Below are 19,180 nucleotides of genomic sequence, written 5' to 3' on the forward strand. Positions count from 1 at the left end.
TGACCAAACCATCTCATGGTTGACTCTCTTAATTTAACTCTGAACTGTTCAACCTGAGCTGTCCATCAAAAAATCATGTCTAATCCTGTCCATCCTGATCACTTATGGAATTTGATCTGTGTCAATATTTTCAAAAAACACTTTTTAACACTTAATAAATTGATCAAACAAAAATGAACCACAAAATACTGATTTAATCATTCAGAAATATTATTTGTTTAAAAAATACACTTTTTGTTTGCGCTCCCTGATTTGTTCTTTGCTCCATGGTTTTTTTGTTTGTGATTCTGACCGGGAGGCGGGCTTGGAGTCACTGTAAGTCATAACATACATTATCTCAAGGCACTGTACAAAGACAAGATCAAGGAGAGCAGAGAAACCCAACAGTTTCCTGTAAGGACAGAATGTTTCTAATATTCATAATGTTCTGCAGGAGGAAGAAGGCTGTTCTGAGTGAGTTTTATATGTGAATCAAATGCCAAATCCTGGTCAATAATAACAACAAGGTTCCTCACAGTGGAACTGGAAGCCATGGTGATGTCATCTAAAGTGACAATGTGGTCAGAGGGTTTTTCTCTGAGGTGTTTAGGGCCGAGTATAATGACCTCAGTTTAAAAGTAGAAACTTTTAACCTTATCCAGGACTTAATGTCTCTGAGACATTCCTGGAGTTGAATAACCTGATTTGTTTCATCTGGCCTCATTGATAAATATAGCTGTGTGTCATCTGCATAACAATGAAAGTGTATGTTGTGCTTTCTAATAATGTTCCCTGAAGGAAGCATATATAAGGTAAAATGTATAGGCCCAAGCACTGAGCCCTGTGGAACTCCACAATTAACTTTTGTTCGTAATGAGGCTTTATCATTAACATGAACAAACTGGATTCTATGAAGTATGATTTAAACCAGCAGAGGGCAGCACCTGTGATCCCTTCTGGTCCATTGAGATGTCGCTCCAAAACTCAATAGCTTTGCTTCATGAAAAGCGTTGTTTGAAAATACTGACACAAATCTAAATCCATAGTCACTCAGCATCGTCAGCTCCACCTCATGTCCCTTTGACAGTACCACTGTCTCCAAGCCATACATCATAGCAGGTCTCACTACTGTCTCGTAGCCCTTCTGACCTTCTGATGGTAAATCCTTGAGGCCAAAGCCACTCTGGCTGCACAGCTGCACACAGTTCACGACAGAGCAGACAGTGAATATGATGTTCCGTCACAGTTTGGACATCTGTTGCATGTTTCACAAACACAATGTAAAACAGCAGCCGCTGTGCCGCAGACGCGCTCCCTGTGTGAACAACAAAGCTGTGCCAGATGCAGCAGATCAGCAACGCAGTCATCACAGCACTGCACACTTACCTTGAGTGGACCCAGCTAACACTTATTAAAATGAATTTTCATTTAATATTGTAATCATGTTGATGATTTATCCTCACACAACACCGTCAGGTCATTATGGATGCAAAACACCACATCTTAGATTTGACCCCCCCCTTCACCCCTTTTGCCATATTTTGCCGTTTTGCACGTTCCATTACAGGCATAGGGATCCTGGTTCTTTTGACAGAGAGGTAGGACTAAGTGGCCCTTTGAATGGAGATTTTCAGGGGTACACTTTAAACGGAAGGTTATGAGATAACCTCCCATTTTACATACCATAAACTGATAAATCCTGGGAGCAGCATGTTGAATCTCCAACAAAAAACATGCGATTACATGTCATTTTCTTGAAAGGTTGTCCCGGCTCTTGGCAGTAGATTTTAATCACTACTCCTTGGAACTGAATTGGGGTAAACATGAGAACTGGGACTGGGCTAAGGTCTCATTTTTATCATCTGTTTTCTCTCTTCCCAGATCAGCTACCAGAGTATTGAGTCATCAGACCCAGGTATCAACGTGCCAGGTCCTCGCCGTACAGTGTCCAAACTGAGGAACGAGACGTACCACATGTTCTCTGGCCTGCATCCTGGAACCACCTACCTGGTGTCAGTCCGTGCCCGAACCGCCAAGGGGTTTGGTCAGACAGCACTCACTGAGATCACCACCAACATCTCTGGTGAGGCCTTTGGGTTGACTTCTGTAGCTGTGGTGTCTGAGTCAGCTGTGTCTATGCTCGTATAGTTTTTTAGTGTCCAATAAAAACAAAACACACCAACAGGTGGATAATGTATTTTAAAATATTCAGCTCAGTCATTGTGTCAACACCACTTCAAAGAGAAAAAAACACATGTTTTTGCAGACAACAATATGTTCCCACTCAAAGCTTTTACGAAAGAACACGAAGTAGGGACTTGTAATCCTCAGCTTCTTTTGAAGAGCTTTCGATTAAATTACACACTTTAGATTATACAAATTATCGTTATTTTTTCCTTCAGGCACAAACAGCTTTTAGAGCTGTTGTTGTTGTTTGATGCAGACTCGAATTACAGTGAGCATTAAAAGGTTTTGGCTGAACAAAGGCTTTTATTCAAGCAACGTGAACACAAACAGAGTTTTCTTGTACTATTTACAGATGACATTAGAAGTCTCAGCTCAGACATTAGAGAAGCAGTGGATGTGAGGTGAAAAGGTTGCCCAAATGGATCTTGAGATTGGAATGGAAAATGCATCAGCAGGGAATATAAAGACATATTTCTACAAATTAGGATCTGCAGGCTTTCAAAGACGATCAAAGTGTCCATTTTATATAATTACGCTGTTAGAATGTCAATATCATTATCAACAGACCATCTGCCTGTTTCTGGTGGATACAGCACATGTCACATTCGTACAATAGGTGAGAAACCTGAGCACAAAAATAGATGAACACTGCACACGTGTGACATACACCTTAACAGTGTGAACACACTGTGACGCAGCCAGTCACCAGGCCTTATAGAACCCCGCTTGCTGACGTATAGACATATATATATATATATATATATATACTAGACAACACATAAGTAATATGTCTAACAGCTTGTCTCTTTGCCGGCTGTTTTCATTATAACAGTGAAGATGGTGGATAGATGTTTTGCCAAAACAGTCAGAGACTTGCTAACAGGAGAACATTTGACCAGATCTCCACAGATCCAGAGAGACTGTGGAGGTGAATCACTGCTATGAAACATGTACACAGTGAGCAGAAGATGCAGCGATGGGATTTTGTCTTTAACTCTTGATAAATCGTGGACTCAGACTAGATTTACAAAGAGGTTGTCTGCCCAGCAACATTAACACAGAAATTAACATTAGCCAGCACATGGAAGCTTTGTTTACGTTTTTAACCAATGATATATCAGACATATTTGATCAACACTGTTTTCAGCCAATTATCTGTAATATATATTTTAGGGCATTGGAAGTTATGTTGTGTTCTAGTGACAACTGAGCGTCTGGTTGGAGGCTGCTACGGACAGGATATTTAAATCCAGATATATGGCCTCTATGGTGACCTGTCAAAATGGCTGCTGCTATTTCTTCTTCATCTGCTTCATTTTCGGCAGCCATGTAAATTCTGGTGTCAACAATCTTTTAGCCCTGAGCACCTCCGCTAACCTCCTACCATAAGTGACTCTCCTTTTTCTCACACAGGTCACACAAAAACACCGCAGAGCAAAACAACCACTGGCAAATTGAATTTTTGAATGGGGACACCTGGGTTTAGAAATCCCATATACCCTCTAAAATTAGTGGGAAAACATCTTTATTTGCATCTACAGATATGCTTATCAGAGGTTTGAACCCCCTGTGCTGAGCTAGGTGGAAAAGAGAATGACGATCACCAGTTTCTGTTAATCAATGTGCTTTGGTTTGTCACAAACACAACCACCAAAAACAAACACCTTGTTTGGGCTTGAAAAAGATCATCCATCATCCTTTGCTGCAACACTTTGCCATAAAACATACAATTATGTCCTCATAAACTCCTGACAATGCTCTATAAATCCTCCAGACATATTGCTCTCGCTCGCAGTGAATGTTACCTGTCCAACTGTAACATTCAAACAAAAATTAATGTTTTTATGGGAGTCCCAAACACAATATGCATTATCATGTCCTGTACAGAGTTCTGGACACCAGCGTTTGCTTTATTTTATGCTTAATTTAGGAAAGACAATTAACTTTTACAGGCAAACATCCAGTACGTGAACGGATCCAAAGCAACACATGCATTGCATTAAATACAAATGAAATCAGCACAGAGTCAGCAACAGTAGCAGCTGTGGTTCAGCACTGCCAACAAACATTGGACCTGTTTCTTTATGCTACATCCCTGTCGGCACCACACTTTTTTACACAGAGTTATGATTTTACTGCAGAACAAAGCATTTTAGTCACCAGGTAATTCAAATTCAGTTGTCTGCTTTAATGCATTATCTTTGTTTCACAGTTTGTGATTTAATAAATAATTAATAGTTGGCTATTTCTAACAATTCATCACATTCTTATGTTCTGTAAAGGAATATACACAACATTGATTAATTAGAGAGCCAGAGTGCTCTGCTTTGATTTATGAACATGTATGAGCATTTATGAAGCTGTATAGATGAGCATGTGATCAAACTATGTTTTATTTAGTCAGAAAGTCTTTCTTTGACTTATTAGTGTCTGCATGTGTGCCTAACACACATGATTTAAGTCTGCATTTGTCACTTACTATCATGTAGAAGAACGAAGTACAAAGGTGTATTGATCAGTGATTGATATCTTGTGCTGGTTGATTTAACACAAACATCTAAATTATGAATCAAATACATTATTGGACCGCCATGGAGAAGAGACATTAGTTGTTCAGGTTCAGTGGTTAGTACTGACCTTTATAGTTTATTTATTTTTATTGATCCAGCACAAATGATTTCATCCTTTAGTCTTCTTTTACTGAATTGTATTATTATTATTATTATTTTATCCTGTTCTAGTTTATCTTATCCTTTGCTGCATACAGTACTTATTTTACTTATTTATTATTACATGTATTTACTCACTAACTTACTTACCTTTACCTGACCTACTCTATTTCATTTTATCCATAACTATTAACATTTTTAAATGTTCTTTTGCCCTCTTTCACCTCCTGTTTGTCGTAGTATTTTAGTCTCCAGTGTTTTCTCTCGTGGCTGTTGACAGCTCCATGACCACTTCACTTCATTTCCAACTTTAAATTTGATATTTTGTGACTTTGGTGTCGAATCTGCTGTTGAGATTTGCCTCAGTGACACAAACTAACCAAACAAGGTGGCAGGAAACCAGCAGCTCCTCTCTGTGGAGTTTGGTGCAGGAGAGTGAGTCGTTGCATGTTCTTGTCAAACATATAAATATGACACACTGAAGTGAATGCAAGAGTAAATGTGTGTGTTTGACCTGTCCAAGGCACACCACGCCTTGTCAGCGTAGAGTGAAGAGTCTGACATGTGGAGGATAAAGCTGGAGAAAATGAATGGATGAATATTGCACAGCTGTGTTATGGAGCCATATACAAGTATCAGATCTGCGACTGATCAAGTCGTCTTAAGTCTATAGTCAATAATATTGTGAATATTATCATATTGTGCTGTTCATTTATGATTTACACATCTAAGAGTCAAAGCTTCCTCTAAATGTTTTATCATTTTTGTCATTATTGACCAAACGTCACCTGTAAAGGTCCAGTGGTGCCGACAGGCGGTCCACCGCTCACTGTTCACCACCTCTTCTTCCCTGTGTCTGCTCACAGCTGCAGGCTTAGTTAGTACCAGGTCCAGCCTCATTATTATGATCTCACGCTCTCTCCTGGCCGTGCCGTCACAGAAAGAAGCCCAGCAGGAAGCCAACGTCTGGTAGCAAGCATGAAAGTGTAATGTGGGATTATTACTCTTTAATTCATTATTCATGTTGGATTGAGTCATCTAACATGCACAACCCAAGGCCCTCCATGACACTGCTGTGCATAATGAATACTGCAGCGACTGCCCGTTACACAAGCGGGTTTTTAGAGCGAGTATTAATGCCCACTGCTTCACAAGCACAAACATTTGTGTTTCCATTCTGAAGCCTCACATCTGCTTTATCAGGACAGTCATTTGCTTCACTACCCACTCCAGTTAATTCCCTCCCTGTAGTAAACAGAGATGGGAACACTCAACCTCTTTGTCCCCGGAGCTTTGCTGAGGTTGCGCTAACTAATTATATTATAAGGGCCTGTTGTTTTCTCTGTAGTTGGCTGCCGTTTCTAGTCGTCATCAGTCAGTGACAGCGTGTGGGAGGCCTGCACACGCTGCAGTGCACGGGGGACGTGTGCTGGTAATGAACAAAGATAGCACAGGGTATCTTTTTATGTCGGCTTGAATACCGAAGTGCGGCATCTTATCTTTTCAAACCCTGCAGTTCAAACAAAACACACTTGATGCTTCCCAGGAAATGTTAAAAGGTAAATGCTGTATGCCTCATGTTGTCTTCCCCTTTGTCCAACTGTGTTCCCAGCACCAGTGTTTGACTATGAAGACGTCCCCTCGCCGCTGAGTGAATCAGAGAACACGATCACTGTGCTGCTGCGTCCTGCACTGGGAAGAGGGGCTCCTGTCAGGTACAACACTCCTACACCAGCATCCATTCACAGCTTCTCCACACTCTGATATTTATAACTGCTGTCAAAGTCTCGATTAGGTAGTTTTAGGTAAAAAAATAAAAAAGCATGCTACCACAGAGGTTTTCTATGAAAGTGTCGTCAAATATTTGAAGCGTCACATGACGATTGACTGAATGACTGACTGTGAGCTGTAATTGAAGCAAACAATGAGTCGGCCCTTGTCGGCTAAAACCTCACAACTTTGGACACAACATGCCGACTCATCATAATGTCTGACAGCTTTGCTATACTGTACTGTGCTGTAATGAACTCCACGCTGCAGTCACAGTCACAGGCCGAGGTTTGAGGGGAAACAGTGCAGCCGTGTAGAGAGAAACTCAGTGTGTAACACACGAGGTGACGTCCCATCACAGATGGACAGACTTACTGTCAAAGGCAGTTGTACATGTAAGAGTTTGTAATAGTGCATATTCAAAGACAGTTAAAACACCCGTAACATCATCAGAGTGTGTTCAAATGAAAATTCCATAATCTGTACTAGTTTATGTAAATGGTCTGTATTTACATAGCATTTATAATATATCAATCATTTAGACCACATTGCAATTCCATAATTCCTCCTGCAATAATCAGTATTATTGTAGTTTCCTGTCATGTATTCTCACAGGTTTTTTGATCCAATATTTAAACAGGAAATACAGTACGACCTGGATCTTAGTTTAAAACTTGATGCCACGGCATGGTCAGATGCCTGAATCTGTACTTTTACTTTTTCACATGTAATAGAACTGGAGTGAAGCAAATACAGAATATTGCACAGACTGCAGGGCACCCCCCCATTTTCTAAACAGGATTAACTCCCAGATGTCCCCCCCTCTGTGTGAAGTGGAAAAACAAAGTAGGAACCTGCTATCATCGTATGTGACAGTGTCCCTAAATATCCAGATATTGGAAAAATATTGCTAAGGTTCAATTTTCCACAAAATATCTGATATCTGGCAACCGTTCCTCAGCAGAAAGGGTGACCAAACAGCGTCTCCACTAAAAGGAGATGTGTCTTTCTCTCTTTCATTCTTCAAACACAGCACTTCAATTTCAGGAAATGTCTTTGTCTGCACCAACGTCAGGCTGGAACATGGCGCTGGAACGCTGTCACAGAAATACACCAAAGATGTGGAGCGTTTGCACAAAGCATGTGTGCTGTGTGGTTATTAGTTTGAATGATTCTTGCTATAACCACACGCTGTCTTCCTGCAGTGCCTACCAGGTGGTGGTGGTGGAGGAGGACGGCTCCCGTCAGCTGAGGAAGAGGGAGCTCGGCTCCTCTGACTGCTTCCAGACACCAAACTCCCACAACGAGGCCCAGGCCAAGGGAGCTCCACATTATTACACGGCAGAGTTGGCTCCCAGCAGTTTGCCCGAGGCCACGCCCTTCACCGTGGGCGACAACCACACCTACAACGGCTACTGGAACAGCCCTTTAGACCCCACCAAGAACTACCTCATCTACTTTCAGGCCACCAGCAACTTCAGAGGGGTAAGAAGTGCAGTCACAGTCAGACTCCACGAGGCAGTGTGAGAAAGGTCATCAGCATATACAAGGCTTCACTTACAGTATGTCTGGATGGATTCATGTGCTCGGCATTCTTAGGAAAGCTCTGGTCGATTCTTTCCCCGTGGTTAATCTTGTAATCTTCTGCTGGAGCAGTTTTTCCTCCTTAAACCACTTAAAAAACATCACACAAGCTATTCTGCAAAATGAAGTTAAACTGCTTTCAGAAGATAATTGCTTTCAGATTCATTCACTTGTCAGGTTCCCTCATATTCATGGTCTTAACAAACCAAAAACCAAGAAAATCAAATGTTCTCTAAATCACTGCTGTAGCTGCATTTCCTCCCTTTGGATGTGAACTCAACAGTGAACTTTGACTCCCCCCTGAGACCATATGAAAGGCTGAGTTCAGGTTGTTGTTGTTGTTGTTGGTGTTATGTGAGATAGTGTGAGGTAGTGTGACACAGGTCATTGTGTCTCAACCAGCAGTACAAACGTTTCTCTTCTGTAAACTCTGGTTTATAATCTCTTCATGTTTCTTGTGTGAACAGCATTTCGTCATTAATTATCTTGGTGGAATCCATTGCTAGATTCTGGTCTTCATCAACAGAACATGACACACATTTTTCTAAATGATGTTCCCATTTAGCGGAAAATAGATAATAAAGCATGGACACCAGGATGATTGACACCTGGTACTGTCCCAATTTAAGATTCAAAGTGTGAGGGAGAGAGAGAGAATTTGCACAGCTGCTAAAATAGTTTTAAATAACATGATATTGACGTTACAGGCCACACGGTTGGTGTAGTGGTTAGTGCTCTTTTACACCTTTGCAGCAAGAAGACCCAGGTTCGAGCCCGGTGTGTGTGTGTGTGTGTGTGTGTGTGTTCTCTGGCTTCCTCCCACAGTCCAAAAACATGGTGAATTGGACACTCTACATTGACTGTAGGTGTGAGTATTGAATGGTTGTTTGTCTCTATATGTGGACTTGCAAACTGTCCGGGCTGTGACCCCGCCTGTCGCCCTGTGTCAGCTGAGATGGGCACAGCGCCGCCCGCGACCCTCCTGTGGAGGATAAAGCGGTAGAAAATGGATGATATTTTATTTAGTTCATGTATTCAGATTCAGTCTAGACTCTAAAACTACAGTCAGAGGTGTAGGAGTCTCACACATGTCTCACACCCGTCTCACACACGTCTCACACGCGTCCATTGCACTGAACACTTATCTCTTGGCATGGGTGCCAGAATTAAAAACATGATGGAGAAGCAACACACAGGCGTTGCCGGCTGTTAGTAGAACGAGACTGGAAGAGCAGATGGTGATTCACACAGTGTATATTAATGAATTAAAACACATTACACTGCATTTAGAATATTTTCAGGGCTTTAAAATGCCAGAAGGCACAAGGCTGTCCCTTGGCACTATATTTTATATACAGCACTGAAACAGTGTAACACCATGGGCTGCAAGACATCAGCTGTCTGTGGTGCCTTTTCAGCATGTCACTGAATAACATGTTCAATAAAAACAACAGGGATCATGATTGTAACAAGGAAATGCCATTCACACCAAAGCCAGGATGAACTGCTGTGAGGAAACAGAAGGAACTGTTACCCTGGGATTCCACTGCGCGTCGCGTTGCATGACGGCTCCGTTCCGCTGTGTGCGTTCGATCCGCCATCATCCACCGGCTCCGTTCACGGCTCCGTTCACTGTTGCACGGCCGGACACTGGAACTGTAGGGCAAATGGAGTCAGTGGAAGCTGACACTTCTGATGCTGTGACAGAGATGCTTCACATCTAATCTCATCCCAGTGTTAGAGGAGAGGCAAGTAGAAAGTGAGAGAAGGGACACGTCTAACAGTACTTACAGAACTCATCACTAAACGTCATTTAAAAAAAAAACTGTCAATAATTGCAATACACTGTAGGGGGTTATATCATAAACACCACTTCATTGCATGTTAATCAGCTTATTACACAGCTTAGGAACAAGTATTGATTAATTGATTATGAAAATGTGGAATTATTTGGTGGTGTGTGGGGTTTGACATGTCGTGTCCATGTAGACCAACGCAGACAGAACAGAGTTGACGTCATGTGGACCCGAGCAGACTTTCTGTGATGAGAACGGGTCATTGTTGAGGAGCTGAACCTGTCACTGAAAGTAATTGTTAAAGGTGAGTCGCTGCTGAAAAGACCCAGGAAGTGAACGAGGGTAACCACGTCATCCCCATTGTCTCTGTCCAGACTACAGCGCAGCCTTCAGGGTTAACTCAGGGTTAGTGTGGACAGCATGCAGCATGCAGGCGTATCTGCAGCACAGCTGAAGCATTTCTAACAAGCGATAGCAGTGTGGATGTAGATAAAGAACAGAACTAGATAAATATTATAATTCATGTTGTCAATTGTCTTTTTGTCCGTCTCCAATCCAGACAATTGTTGTGTTCATGATGAGAGATTTGCCGCTTGAGAAGAAAAGAAGAATAAAAAACAAATTATGTTGACAATTACCCAGGGAAAAAAAACAAAAATGAGATGTTGGGGCTTACTATCAACTCGTGAGCCGCGGCTGAATGGAAGCAGTAATTGCTTTGGCAGAAAAGCCTTCAGTGAGGCTTGAAAGACGTGTGACTGGGTGTAAAGCACACAAGTCGCTCTTCTTTTACTGGCTGTAAGGATAAGCCAGCAAGCTCTAGCAGGATGTCCATCGAGACTGATTGGACTATTGACTCTATACTGCCCCCACAATTCTTGGTGGTATTGCTCCCTTTCATCCGTCATCGTAAGCTGTCCTGCGACGCGCACAATGACGGATGAAATGAACGCCAATTATGTACAAAAAGGCTCCATCCGTCTCCGTCTCCGTCAATAAACGGGCCTTCACTCTCGCTGTTTTTTCCTTTGACTCAAGAATCAAATCTGTTATTGAATCTCTTTTCTGTCCTTTTTTTTATTAGCAGCTGAATTTCATATAAATCCTTTTTCTGTATCCATGTTTATTACCACAGTCACCAGTGGAAGCACGTTCCTGTTTATTCCCTCTGTAAGTGACCTGACAGTAGCAGTGGGAAAACAACCTGCCGGCCATCGTAGTCAATGTCATGTGAAGGAGATAAAAGAACCTGTTCTGATGAACCGCAGACAGTTTAAAAGAAGAGCGACGGTTAATGATAACAAGGCATCAGAGTATATTTAGGTTTTGGAAAACAACGAGGCTAATTGCCAGACTATATTTAAAGAGTGAATCCAGAGGAGAATAGTGAAGGGTGCAGTATAGCAACATTTACAAAAATAAAACACGTCGGAGACAGATTGTTAGAAAGACCCCAGAAGATTATTAAAAGTGTTAAATGAGGGAAAAGGCAATAAACAAGTCAATAAATATGACAAAAAAATAGGATTTGGTTTAACAATAATACTTTCAGATCAGTGGACACTGTAGGTGAATGTTTGCCCTGCGATGTTCAGCGACCTCACCCTCACTGCGTGAGATGGGGAAGCGTCTTATTTTGTGATACATCTGACGCATTTCTTCCAGTAATGTTTGCATGTCTTATCCAAACAATGTCAAAGTCAGCACCGCACACACTGGTGGTTAGGAAGTTTGAAACCTTTCAGACAAACACACTCAGAATAAGCCTGGATATGTATTTCAGGACTAAGGTCTTGATGGAGACCACCGTTGTTTGCCTGGCTGGACATAAAACCTGATGCAGACTTTATAGGCCACTGAGATTCCCTGATACAAGAGGTCCTGCAGTTGTTGCACGCTGCACTCTCACCATGAGGTGCCACTAATTCTTACTCACATGACCTTTCAAATCTCTGTTGGACGTGGACATGGACATACAAATGTGTGTAAAATTGACATATTGATTGTCTCTGGAGATCAAAGCCAGTGCAGGATAAGTGCTTCACCACAGGGAACCAACCTGACCAAATGTGCCATGTGACATTCAACATGTTCTGATGGTGGGAAGAAAACAAGTCATTGAACCCAGCACCGTCTTGCTGTGAGGCAACAGTGCTAACCACTATTCCACTGTATCATTGTCACAGACTCCTCCCTCTTTTTTATATTATAATTTTTGTGGACAAAAGCCATGTACGCTCACTGTAACCTGGTTTCTGAAATTGATTATAGTGTCGATGATGCGATCATGACTCTCCCAGTGACAACACTCTGTGATCAGGGGCATTTTTCAGGCATTTGGTGCAGTTAGCTGCAGATGAGGTGGGTTTAGTTACCCTTTTTTATTTTTCTTTAGGTCACATGAATGTTCAAATGAAAGGTTTTATTTGAACTCTTTACTTCAGCATGTGTTTTCAAACGCCTGCTCAGATTCACCCTCATCCCCTCACCAAAGCTTTGTCTGCTCTAAATGGCAACATGTTATACTAAATCATATAATCCTGTATTATACAATCACTGACAACTGCTCAGTATTTTGAGCTCGTCATAATTCTTCCAATTCTCAGGTAAATGTGGGCATACAGTTTATGAAAGGTACCAACAACATGATGTCAGACAGCAGGTTGCCCAAGGCTAACAGTGGAGCTACAGCTGAGCTGTGATTGGTACAAACCACAAATCCACTAATGATGACACATGCCCACAGGTCGTGGTCCCGAGTCCCTGTTATTTCACAGGCCAAACAAATCTTTGATGACTTTAAGCTGCAGAAAATCCAGCAGCGAAGCAGTCCTCTGTGAAGTGCTGTGAACACAAGAACACGTTGTATTCTGAAGATTATTGTTAAAAATAAACCTAAACTGGGCCACACAGTGGGGCACATGGCTAGCACCGTTGGCTCACAGCCAGAGGGTTGCTGGTTCACATCTACATTCAAGCTCTAAAGTGACCACAGGCGTGAATCTGAGAGTAGATGGCTGTTAGTGTCTGTAATCCCTGTGTCACCTGGGATTAGCTCCAGCAGCCTCATGACCCTCATGTGGAGGATAGATAGATAACGGATGATGAGTAAACATAAACCACTCACTAGTAATTTACCAAATGTTATTATAGATGAGTTGGCCACTTCTCCTGTCACTCACATGCACTTTTGTGGGGGGCGTGTCAAAGGGGGCGGGAGGGGTGACAGCCGTTAACGGTGATAAACATTTCAAATGATAAATGAGTCAAGTTATATATGATTTACACAAAATCACAGTAATGATATTAACAAGTTCATCCAAACATGCACAGGCAATTTATTGATATCCCCACAGTTGTGGTCTTGAAATAAAATCCTGAGTCCGCTTTGTCCGAGACCGAGACAAGGCCGAGTAAAAATGCAGTCGATTCCGAGACGAGACCGAGACCTTCAAAAAGTGGTCTGTAATTTGGCAGTGGTTAAAGAGAGACGGTGACATTGGGATTCCTCTTCTAAGCCAGCCTCCGCTCAGTTTGTCACATCTGTGAAAGTTACAGAATTAACATGGCTGACCTTGTCGCCTGCACTACATCATACACTAGATAAGAAAATACTGAGGTCTCTGACTCTGAGGTGGTTGGAGGAGGATCAGAGACATGTCCCACCATGTCCTCCAGGTGGAAGCCGATGACATACTGTACACGGTGTGTAAGTGTGTTCCGACTCATAATGAGGTTACACTGTAGCACTTGTTTTCGTAATGCTCATCGATGTGTGCTCACGGCACCAGACAACATTAATTAACTGGGCCTTTCTTTTGCTCACAGGAAACAAGAATCAACTGCATTCGGATCGCTCGCAAAGGTAACACCTTCTTTATTTTCACTCCTCCAGGTTGTTTTGTGTCTCACTGTCACATCAATAAGTTAAATAACCTTAAACCGGGCCGTCTGAGAAGCTTTCATCTGGTCTTCCTCTCCCTGAACTGTTTTTTTTAATCTACTTTATCGATTGTTGTATAATTTTACAGCACACAGAGAGGTGTTGTTCTTTTTAAAGTGCAGTTTTCAGGGCTTTATAGCTTTATGGCAAGTTGTTGATGCAGTAAAAGTTAGAGAGACAAAGTGAAACCAGCACTTTTGTACAAATGTTAATGGCCAAAGGACAAAAGAAAATGATACTGTGATTTAAACAGTAGTTAAGATGGAGACTCTCTAGCTTCACGAGTTGAATCGGACGCCTCTGATTTGCATAAAGAAGTCTGGACTTCAACTTCATGCAAATGAGCAGCAGCCGACCGCTTATCTCAAAACGCAATGATTCACTACCAGAATGCAATGAGTGGCTGTTTTCATGGACAATGAAACGTGGAAGTGTGGAAATCACTGAACCAGTGGACACATACTTACAGATCAGAGAGAGAGACACAGAGAGAGAGAGAGACAGAGAGCGATAGAGAGAGACAGAGAGAGAGACAGAGAGAGAGGGGTGAACAGCTGACTGACTGCTCTGCTTCTTCATCTGCAGAGAATTACTGAGAAAATTGTAATTATTGGCCGTGACTTGAGACTCTCGCTGTCCTCCGGCCGTTTAAAAACATATTCATATTCATGTATTTAAACTGTATTTGCTGCATTAATTAACACGAACACATACTCAGCTGTGAGACTGTTCCATAATATTATAATTAGTTTTTATTTGCACACACACACCAATTAGAGACAGTGAATTTGACCTCTGCATTCAACCCATTCTTATGACATACAGTTAGTGAACACACAAACAGGTGTAGGAGCAGTGTGCAACACCTATCAGCTGCTGACAAGCTGTAGGAAAGTGGGTGCCTTGCTCAGGGGCACATCAGCCCTTGACTGGTCCCCGGATTTGAACCAGCATCCAGGCAGAAATACATGCATTAATTGTTTTAAAGGGTTGTAGGCATTTAGAATGATACAATTCATAAATTGGGAAAGCAACAACAATCATTCTGATTATTAGAAACATGAGTAGCTGTTAGTAATGGAAACATTTAACCTCAGAATTTAAGGTAGTAAAGTAATGTATGTATAACACCAAGCCAGGCTGCGTCATATCAGAGACTCCAGCACATATTCTGGATCAGGCTTTGACATGGACTGTGTGTTGATGTAGGTGAGGACGGCTCTGTGTCTCCTCAACACAGACTCTGGAGACAAGCTGAAGTCAAACATGCATTCTGGGTCCTCACTCTGTCTCTGGAAACACTGACACAAAAAAAAAACAACCTGCGGGCTCTGTGGCTTTGAAATCCACAATGCGGCAACATTACTTTTCTTCTGCCTCCCTGGGAGAGGAAGAGGCAGGAGTGTTTGCTTGAGAGACAGACACAGATATAAGCCTCTCACTTCAAACAATAGGGGAGCAGGAAACAGGCAGAGGGTGAAATGGAGTCATTCCCCTCGTCCTCCCCTCTGAATTATGCCTGAAGTCTGTAGTGCTCTCTAGAAAGGTGGCAGTTAAATTGGATTCCTCTCTCTGAACTCTGGCTTATCTGAAGTGTGATGGCATCAAAGAATCCTGCTCTGCTGTTGTCTGCGGGCATGTCACACAGAGTAGATTATATTTAAAAATAAATCAAAAAATCAAAATGTTTTTGCTGTGGTTGAGCATATTTGGTTATTGTAGTTATTGAAGTGTCCAGAGGACACATTGGACACTGGTGTCCTGCTTTGAATATAGCTGTGACTACTACAGGAAACTAAACTTTCTTTACACTGACTTTAAACACAGTGACGTGTCACAGCTGTGAAGTTACAGTAACAAACTACATTTACACTGTTATAGATGACTGTATAATTGTGATTCTATTAATATTTGATCAATAATATTAATACAATGGTAATACTGCTCAGTCAAAGTGTCAGTTACAGTAAAATCCCGTATTTATCCAGGAACATACTGATAAATCACTATGATTTTTAAATGCTGTAGAAAAATACTGATATATCTCTGTAATATGTTGTATAATGCCACGTTACAGCAAAAAAGTATTTTTTCTTGTAATATTTGCTTGCGTCACTAAACGGAGGAATGTTGTGTTTGTTTCCACTGAAATGTGGAGGCAGTGATTCCTTTACGTCCTCATTCCATTCATTCACATTTACCTTTTTGAATTTGTTGTGTTTCCATTGATGTGTTTTTAACGCGCTAATAAAAACATTTAAGAACAATTTGTATCAGTGGTAGTAGCAGTAGTAGTAAAGGGACTGTGACAGGCTTGTGTTAGCACCCACAGCCTTTATCTGTTCCTGCTGGCTGGCTTTTATTTGAACTTTTATGTTGGATGTGTCAAGCTAATAAAAGGAAATGGCTTTAGTTTTATTGACAGTAGCTCAAGCGCTAACACTGACCCTCATTCAGACTTGCTATTAACAACTGTCTTCAGTACAATCATTGTCTCCTCACAAACAGTGAGGTAACACAGGTGCATGTTAGAAGACGCTTTACACGTGTTATTAACACACGTCTCCGGTGTCCACATCAAGATCTGATCACTATCTGATCACAGTCGATTTCCAGCAGCAGATACAACGTCACGTCCTGTGCGACAACAGTTTTAGCGACATGTGACATGTGACATGTGACAGGCCTCAGTCTGTGTGTATGTGTGTCACTGTTCCATTAGGGATAGTTCCTGATACCTAGTGCTTTTTTTGGTTACTAGCTGCGCTGATGCTTAAATATGTCGTCAACAGAGTTGAAAATAACGTGCCTGGGTCGAGTCGAGTCGAGTCGAGTCGAGTCGTGCTGCGATTGTATGGAAAAGCACCATTACTGTATATGTCACTGTTTCACTGACGGGAAAGGTTGAATTATGATGAAATATGCAGCTCCTGTGGATTCCCCTGTGTGTGTCCACTGCTGGATTATTTTTAGTGCAATAACATTTACAGTGATAGATAAAGCAGAATGACTCAGTGACAGTGTGACGTGTGTGATTACAGCATGTCTGTGTGGCTCCTATTGTCGCCACCATTGCACAGCTTATCAAGCCAAACTGAGCATTCCGCCTCACTACGAGCCTTTTCTTCAGCCGCTCTCTTTTCAGTCAGCGATAAAATGTCTTTGCTGTGTTTAAATCCAGTCAGGTGTCGCTGCCAAACATCACGGAGACCCAAAACATGCCTTTATTTTTCTGTATTTTGTTTCACTCCCCGCCTCATTTGTTTTCTCATCAGTGTGATGGATTATTAATGAAGAGCACGCTGCCAGTCGTGTAACAACAATCCTTCCCTCCATTCATCCTTCACTCGTGCTTAATAGTCATTTTTCACCTTCGGATAAAACAAAACAGGAAGCCAGGAGATGATTTATAGAGAGGGAGAGATTGTCAAAGTCTCCTTTAGAAGCTGATGACAACACTGACATCACTGTACAGAAAGAGCACGCAGGCCTTTCCTGTGTCGTGAGCTCTTTGTTTTGAAGCATTTGTTAATTGGGACTGAACAATAAAGTTTACAAAAATCACTGTAGGTGAGACATTGTGCAGATTAGAAGTCAAACAACTCGAGCAAAGTGAAAGTCAACATCTTATAACAAACACAATAAGAACATGTGTAAGAGAGGATGCTATAACATGATAATTATACATTTTTGATGATAATGCTTCTAATTACCAAGCGATTACCTGGATAGGAACGTGGTATTGCTGTAATATTATGACCAATCTATTCCCATTTTTATTACTTAGGTGGAAATTGCATTAGAAATAAGATGTTATTATCATTATACTGCATACTTATTATATGTATATTTCCAATACTATAACCATACTGTAACAGTATTGTTAAAGTTAAGTTTTAAAAATTGCAATTCCAAGAATGACTAACACCCATAATTATAAAATATATCTAAGTTTCCTTTGATACAACGTTTCCCAAGTTCAAAGCCCTGAGAAAGGCTTGGTAGATAAAGGCTTGTGTGGGTGGTTTTTAGACATTTATGCTTCAGTTGGAGAAGAGAGCAAACAATCATCCTTTCATTGGTGTTACTGAGCTCACTCACACTGAGAATGCATCTTTTTGCACATTACATATGTATTTTTGAAGAAAGTTCTTGTGATAATATTTTGTACATATTTCAGATTCTTGAGCAGACCACAGAACAATAAAACACCTGTACCTGTCACTGCTTTCAAGATTCAATATGTTTATTAGCTCTTTTCTGCATGAACAGACAGTCAGAGTCAGTTTTATAAAAGGCAGAGAAAACAAGAACAGGTTTTTATAAATCTGAGAATGTCTTTTCTAATTTTGTGACTACAAAGTCTTTCAGTATGAAAGCTGCAAACTCTTTCATACATGAGGCCCCAGTTTTAGAACCAGAACTTGTGCAAGCCAAGTGGATTCTGTCTTCTCAGCCATGAGCCCATGCACAGTAATGTACTTTTGCACAATGCATCACACACACACACACACACACACACACACACGCCTCCATGTCTGTTATATTCTGAAGTCACGTTAAATCCTTCAGTTAAAGCTTCAAAAATCCTGCACGATTAAGTCCAAAGCAGAGGATTGAGACCGGAACAGGCTGCCAATTGTCCTGGCAATACTTTGATTGTTTATAATTGTCAAATGAGTCCAAAACTGATTTACTGTTATCAGACTATAATACGTAGCATCTTGCTTTGCAATTATATCAGATTAATCTTCTGTTTTCCCTCCCCTTGACTCGACAGCTGCTTGTAAGGACTTGAAGCGGGCTCTAGAGGTGTCCCAGCACGCAGAGGACATGGGTCTGATCCTCGGGGCCTGTGCCGGTGGTCTGGTGGTCCTCATTCTGCTTCTGGGGGCCATCGTCATCATTGTCAAGAAGGGGTGAGTGGCTGTGAAGATGTTATGTCTGCTTGCAGGTGAGACGGCTTCATCGTTCCTGTGCGTCTCCAGCCAGAGGAGTACATTTATCTCCGTCCCTCTTGGCAGCCGGGGTCTATTGAGGAATGCATTTGGCAAGTGAATTACAATCAGTTAGTGGAATGGTGGAGCATTAATCCCAAACTCTCCCATCGCTGCCTCAGCCAAGCTTTTCTGTGTCATCTCATCTTTTAATTTCAAGGTCTGTGCGTCAGCTGAGCACATTCAAATGCAGCCCGCCCGCACTGGAACCGCTGGCTGCTCTCCACACCCTAAATTACCTCTGCCGTCACTCGC

The 19,180-nt window shown here is 41.7% G+C and overlaps 1 protein-coding gene across 5 annotated transcripts in view; it reads left to right on the plus strand.

Moving 5' to 3' along the window:
- LOC131447268 (receptor-type tyrosine-protein phosphatase U-like) overlaps positions 1 to 19,180 on the plus strand; it is a 215,901-nt gene that overhangs the window by 160,942 nt on the left and 35,779 nt on the right. For all 5 annotated transcript variants that reach the window (XM_058618921.1, XM_058618922.1, XM_058618923.1 and 2 more), the window contains 5 exons: positions 1,861 to 2,062; positions 6,448 to 6,550; positions 7,811 to 8,090; positions 13,814 to 13,850; positions 18,709 to 18,847. In XM_058618921.1, coding sequence (XP_058474904.1) covers positions 1,861 to 2,062; positions 6,448 to 6,550; positions 7,811 to 8,090; positions 13,814 to 13,850; positions 18,709 to 18,847 — 761 coding nt within the window. The remainder of the gene's footprint in view (positions 1 to 1,860; positions 2,063 to 6,447; positions 6,551 to 7,810; positions 8,091 to 13,813; positions 13,851 to 18,708; positions 18,848 to 19,180) is intronic.

The sequence above is a fragment of the Solea solea genome, chromosome 20 (assembly GCF_958295425.1).
Source record: "Solea solea chromosome 20, fSolSol10.1, whole genome shotgun sequence".
In the NCBI taxonomy this organism is placed as follows: Eukaryota; Metazoa; Chordata; class Actinopteri; order Pleuronectiformes; family Soleidae; genus Solea; species Solea solea.